General features: G+C 43.1%; 1 protein-coding gene across 1 annotated transcript; it reads right to left on the minus strand.

Moving 5' to 3' along the window:
* Positions 1-4035: 4035 nt before the first annotated feature.
* Positions 4036-6583, minus strand: LOC119583929. The gene is made up of 3 exons (XM_037932640.1): positions 6351-6583; positions 5584-5729; positions 4036-4128 (listed from the first exon to the last, which is right to left on the minus strand). Exons 1-3 carry the CDS (start codon positions 6541-6543, stop codon positions 4072-4074), a joined length of 396 nt encoding a protein of 131 aa, XP_037788568.1. The 5' UTR covers positions 6544-6583; the 3' UTR covers positions 4036-4071.
* Between the last annotated feature and the right edge of the window lie 209 nt (positions 6584-6792).

Below are 6792 nucleotides of genomic sequence, written 5' to 3' on the forward strand. Positions count from 1 at the left end.
AAAAACAAAAACAACAACAACAATATATATATATATATATATATATATATATATATATATATATATATATATATATATACATATATATATATAAGAAATCACTAAACCGATAACCTAAAAAAAAAAAAAAAAAAAAAAAAACGAAAAAACTCCCTATATTAAAATCTCATCGTATAAATAAACGAAAAAGAAAATGTTATATCTTCGTAGCGATGATTTCCAGCCCCAGCGCCAGAAGCGACACCAGGGAACCGATGAGAAGGATGAAGAATGCCGCCTGGTGGAGAAAAAACGAACTATTTCAAATTTGCAAACTGATTTTTCGTGATATTTTTTTTTTCAGAATTACGATGAAACTTATTACTGTTCTTTGTTTGTGTTTAGATAGAATACGTTCTGAGTAATAGAACATACTTCTTTTTAATATGTTAAAAAAGAAGGTATTCCCTCCTACCTTATATCATTGCAATATATTTATTATAATCTAGATCACTAGTTATATTGCATACCTAAAATAATTATTTCACCCTTTAAATATGCTTACACACATATACATCGGAATATACTATATTATACATCAGTTCACATTATCAAAAGATACTAAACCGTAATATACTACATCACATTTACATCAAACCAAACATTTTCCTAAATTCCCCCCCCCCCAAAAAAAAAAAAAAAACTCTAAAAATCGAAAAAAAAAAAATCAAAGAGAAGAAGAAAAAAAAAAAAAAAAAAATCGAAAAAAAAAATACTCGAAAAAATAACCAAATCCTAACCTGAAGGTGCTCGAGGGTGATCGCCGAGGGACCTCCGGCCACGCCCTTCCTCGAGGTGGAGCTCGTCCTCGACACCTTCTGCACCTCGTCCTGGGCCCACTTGTTGACGAGGCCGGCGGAGATCATGCGACCCAGCCTTCGGGAGAAGAGGCGGGGTGGGGGTGGGGTGGGGGGAGGGGGGGAAGGGGAAGGTGGGGGTGGGTGAGGGGAAGGGGTGAGGGAAGGAGGGGAGGGTAGGGGGGACGAAGGGGAAGGCAGGGGGTGGGTAAAGGAGGGGGAGAGGAGAGGTGGGTGGGTGGGGGGAAGGTGGGTAAAGGGGGGGAACGGAAGGGGTGGGTAAAGGGGGGTTGGGGAGGGGAGAGGGGGAAGGAGGGAAGGAGAGGAGAAGGGATACGTACGGAGGAAAGTTGGGAGAAAGGGAAAAGAGAGGAGAGGAGAGGGGGGAGTGGGGGAAGGTGGGAAGAAGGAGACAGAGGAGAGGAAAAGGGGGAGAGGGAGGAGGGAGGGAAAGCGAAAAAGCGGAAAAAGAGAGGAAAAAGGAAGGGAATGTAAGAGAGAATGGGGGAAGAAGATAGGAGGGAGTAAACAAGAAAAAGAGAATGGGGAAGAGGAAAAGAGGAAACGATAAGAAAGAGGAAAGGGATAGTAGGCCGTGAAGAGGAGTGTCAGGAGGATAGATGGATAGGGGGGGAGGGGTAGGGGGGGAGAGGGATAGAGAGGGTAAGTAGGGTGGAGGATAGGTAAGTGAGAGGGGGGAGGGGGGAGGTGTATGGGAAAGAGGAAAGCGAATTATGTACGGATGGATAGGAGGGAATAAGGTGGATAAGAGGGAATAGGGTGGAGAGGGGGGGAGGGGAAACGAAAGAGATGTAAATGCGACATTGAAATTGTTATTTTGATCTACATATAGTGCACCCACATAACCATACACAAGCAAACCGTCTATATATACGTGAACCCACGCAGTCACTTACAAACAAACAAACACAATCCCCCCCACTACTCCTTTTCCTCTTCCTTTTCCTCGTCCTCCTCTTCCTCCTCCTCCTCCACCCCAACCCTCACCTCCTCCTTTTCCCACCTCCCCTACAACCCCCGACCCTGCCCCCCAATACACTCACATCTGATTGAAAACCCCGAGGAAGGGCGCCTCCGAGTAGCAGGCGATCCCGTAGCCCTGAGGTAGAAGGCCTCCTCTCTCTCCTCTTCCTCTTCCTCATGCTCGTCGTCCTCCTCCTCTTTTTCCTCTTCCTCTTCCTCTTCCACTTCCTCCTCTTCCTTTTCCTCTTTCTCGTCCTCGTCCTCCTCCTCCTCCTTTTCATCTTCCTTTTCCTCCACCCCCAACCCTCATCTCCTCCTTCTCCCACCTCCCCTACCTCCTTCTTCTCCCACCTCCCCGACTCTACAACCCCAATAAACTCACATCTGATTGAAAACCCCGAGGAAGGGCGCCCCCGAGTAGCAGGCGATCCCGTAGCCCTGAGGGTAGAAGGTCTGGCGGCCGAAGTAGAACTCGTCCCTCCCTCTCTGGGCGGCGCGGATCTTCGAGTTGAGTTCGGGGTTCACGAACACGAATTTCTCCGATTGGATCTGTTGAAGGGAAAGAGATTTCAGGAGGGAGGGAGGTTGGAGGGTATGGTGGAGGGGGGAAAGGGAAGGGAGGGAGAGGAGAGGGGGAGAGGAGGGAGGAGAGAGGGAGGTGGGGGAGATAGGAAGGGAGGAAGAGGGAGATGGGGTGGGGGAAAAAGGAAGAGGAGAGGGAAATGGGTCAGGGGAAGGAGAGGGATGGGGAGAGGGGAGGGAGAGGGAGATAGGAGAGGAGGGAGAATGAGAAAGAGAGATTATGGATGCAGAGGGATTGGCGAAGGGAGGGAAAGGGAGGAGGAAGAAGGGTTGGTGGGAAAAGGGATTGGAGGGAAGGAGAATGAGGGAGAGAATGAGGAGGGAGGGAGAGAATGAGGGAGGGAGGGAGAGAATGAGGGAGGGAGGGAGACAGATTTGGGAGAAGGCAGGGAGAGCCATTGGGGAAAGGGAGAGAGAGAGAGGTAGTAAGAAGTATTGAGAAAAGAGAGGGATGATCGGGAGAAGAGAAGTGAGAGATCTGGAAAAGAAAGAAGGAAAGAAAGGAAAAAATGGAAGGAAATAAATTAGGAAAAGGCAAGAAGGAATAAGCGAAAGACAGGAGAGGATTTATGAGAAGGGAAAAAAAGAGAAGAGAGAGAACAAGGAAGAGAGGGAAGGAAGTTGGGGGAGTGGTGGTTATGATAGGTAACGAAAGGGAAGTAAATAAGAGAGAAGAAAGAAGAGAGAAGAGAGGAGAGAGAGAGAGAGAGAGAGAGAGAGAGAGAGAGAGAGAGGAAGAAGTGAGAATCAGAGAAACAAAGAAATAGAGAGAGGAGAAGCGAAAAACAGAGAAACAGAGAGAGGAGAAGAGAGGAACAGAGAGACAGAGACACGAGATAAAGCAAGCACAGTGCAAGCACACAAAAACCCACCAAAAAACGTCCCACATACCTTGTCAAAACCCAGGTCGGGGTGCGGCAGGAAACTGCGGGCGCGGTTCTCATGGTCGAAAAGCTGCCACACTTCTTGGTATATGCCGCCCTTGGCCTCCTGTGGGCGGGGAAGGGGGGATGGGCTGAATATCTAGCGCACGCCCATCTCTCTCTCTCTCTCTCTCTCTCTCTCTCTCTCTCTCTCTCTCTCTCTCTCTCTCTCTCTTCTCTCTTCTCTTTACGCAAGGCAGGTGACACAAATCCGGTTTTCTTCGTATGTGAGGGTAATTGTACCTTTGCGTTGAAAAAAAACTTCCGTGGCATTGAAAAAAAAACTTCCTTTGCAATATAAAAAATAATAATAATAAAGAAAAAATAATAAAAGAGAGAAGAAAAAGAAAAAGAAGAAGAAGAAGAAGAAGAAGAAGAAGAAGAAACAGGTGTCGATACACATACACGCCGTTTACATTTATCCACACAACGTACACAATGATAGATTTTTCAAACTGCACCGATAATTTACGTTTTAGTTAAATGTAAATCCCAGCTTTCAAAAAGTGACACCCCTGCAACGTTAATGATTCTCCCGCCCGAATTGTGGTCTTTATGAGTGACAATTCTTTTATTTTTTCATTTATTAATTATTTTGGAAAATTATTATTAAAGAAAGATACAAAAACGATAACACGCTCAATTTTCGGCATTCATGAGGGACATTTTTTTTTCTTTATACATATTACAAAGAAAAACACAACTAATGTAGAACGTTTATTCAGATAAAATGAAACACAACTGCATTAGGACCAGAATGACATTTCGGACGCCAAAGTTTCCTCATCAGGCCAAGTAAGATCCTGAAGGGTAGACATGATTTCAATTAAATTAATAGCAATAGCATCAAGATATATTATTAAAACCAAATCTGTTTTCTATTTTTACGAAAAAGTTTTTTTTCTGTGGTTTGAGGTGGGGGCTGTGCTTAGGGGGATTGTGTGTGTGTGTGTGTGTGTGTGTGTGTGTGTGTGTGTGTGTGTGTGTGTGTGTGTGTGTGTGTGTGTGTGTGTGTGTGTATGTGTGTGTGTGTGTGTGTGTGTGTGTGTGTGTGTGTATGTGTGTGTGTGTGTGTGTGTGTATGTGTGTGTGTGTGTGTTTATGTATGTATGTACGTACGTACGTATGTATGTATGTATGTATGTATGTATGTATGTATGTATGTATGTATGTATGTATGTATGTATGTATGTATGTATGTATGAATGTATGTATGTATGTATGTATGTATGTATGTATATGTATGTTTGTATGTATGTATATGTATGTATGCATATGTATGTATGTACGTATGCATGTATGTATGAATATTCGTCATCTATCTTTGTCATCCTTTATCTGTCTTTATCTTATCTGATTCCCCGTTCATCTGAATAACTTACACCCGTCAGCACAAGAACTTTTTTTTTTTATTACAAAATCTAAAATGTCCTCGTACATGAGTTTCGCCATCAGTTAGTCGAAGAAGCGATATAACGAAAAGAGATTTGGAAATATTATGTGTTTTCCCGTCATTGTTTTGCTTATAATCCACAAGCTATATCTGCCGTGTGATTACCGTATCAGAAATCCTCCTTTCTTTAAAAAAAAATAGCATTCTATGGTATTCTACTCATGTCCATACTGTCCATGCAACTGTGCGACCTGTGCACCTGAATAACACAGAGGAGCCACAATATACTTAAAGAAAGGCCTATATGAAGCAAAGTCCCCAGGCAGAGTAACTCAAAAAACGCGTTCTGATTTGTATAAAACTCGTTCTGACGAGTTTTCTGTGCCAGATGTGATTAAAGTAAATCTAAAATTGTCACATCCTAATAAATAAACACACTCGCACATACTCTCCCACACATACGCATGGCAGTCAAGAGAAATAAAAATGGCGCCGGTACAAATCTTTCTTAAAACTCTCACAGGTTCCATGGCTATGAAAAGGGTGTATTTTGAAGAGCGTGATTTTTAATCTAACAAAAACAATAAAAACAAGGAAATGCCACGTAAATAGATCTTATTATTCGTTTTTTTATTTATTTATTTTTTGCATTTCAAACACTGCTTACGTTACTAAAAGCCGGCTTATTCGTTTTCTTCACACGTAAAGAAAATGTGTAAAGCTTCGGGAGTATCTGATGTAAATTCACACACCAAAATATTCACAAAGTTACAGATAAAACAAGCTAATATCGAAGCAACGGAGATCGTTCATTCATTCATTATTCAACAATGAGAGAGACAAACGAAAGAAAAACCCTCTTTACCTTAAAGATGAATTCGAGGCTAGAGTCTTGAATAGTGCCGATCGTGTACCCATTTTCCTTGGCTTTCGAAAGGTCGCTGAGGGTGTTAATGGGTCGTTCGAAGGCAGGGACAGCCAAAACAGCTGTCAGCGTTCCCGAGTACAAGGCTGTTATTCCCTCCCCCCAATAAATAAATAAATAAATAAAAAAATAAAATAATAAAAGATTAAAATCAAATAAAATAAAAGGACATTTATATACGCTGGTTATTAAGTTGTTTGTAATGTAATTAGGTTTTCAGCGTATGCATTCATTGTGGAATAGGCCTTGAACCCTCAACCATAGAGCCTAAGATAGTTGATAACTTGTCTGTAATGTATATACAAGTAAATTAACGTTATTTTCTCAAATTGAAGTGACTGATTTATCTTTGCTGTATATGCAAACTTAGCAATAATGTTTGTGTGACGAATACTTTGTTAGACTGAATTGTGGGTATGTTATGCGTGTTATTCTCCACGCAATTGGACTAAAGAAACCAAAGAAAATATGTTCACTTTACATTTTTAGCTTCTTATCCCGGCTTATTAACAAATAGTTAAAATTCTTATATATATCACAATACCCACCTTCCCTCCCCTCCCCCCACAAAAAAGTGAATATATATCACCATAAAAAAGAAAAAAAGAAAAAATCCCACAGAGACCACCCACTCCACCCCTTTTTATTTATTTATTTATTTATTTATTTTTTATTTATCTATTTATTTATTTATCTATTTTACTCACCGTAGATATAAAAGCAGAAGAGGTACCAGAAAAAGAGGACGAACCTCCCCGGCCAGCCCTTGACGCGCAGGAGGTTCCCTTGCACCACCAGGTTCCTGAAGAAGTTGAAGGAGAGGGCGTGGAGGGGGAAGGTGCGCGGGCGTGGGGCGCTGATCCCCGGCGTCGAGGGCGGGGCGAGGAGGACCACCTTCATCGCAGGACCCACGGCCAAGGTGGACAGGATGATGCACAGCCACACCTGGGGGGGGGGGTATGTGGGGGGTAGTAGGATGGTAGGGTGGATGGGTGGTAGGGTGGATGGGTGGGAGTGTGGGTGGGTGGGTTTATGGATGGATGGATGGATGGATGGATGGACGGACGGACGGACGGATGGATGGATGGATGGATGGATGGATGGATGGATGGATGGACGGACGGACGGATGGATGGACGGACGGATGGA

Source organism: Penaeus monodon, chromosome 17, assembly GCF_015228065.2.
Source record: "Penaeus monodon isolate SGIC_2016 chromosome 17, NSTDA_Pmon_1, whole genome shotgun sequence".
NCBI lineage: Eukaryota > Metazoa > Arthropoda > Malacostraca > Decapoda > Penaeidae > Penaeus > Penaeus monodon.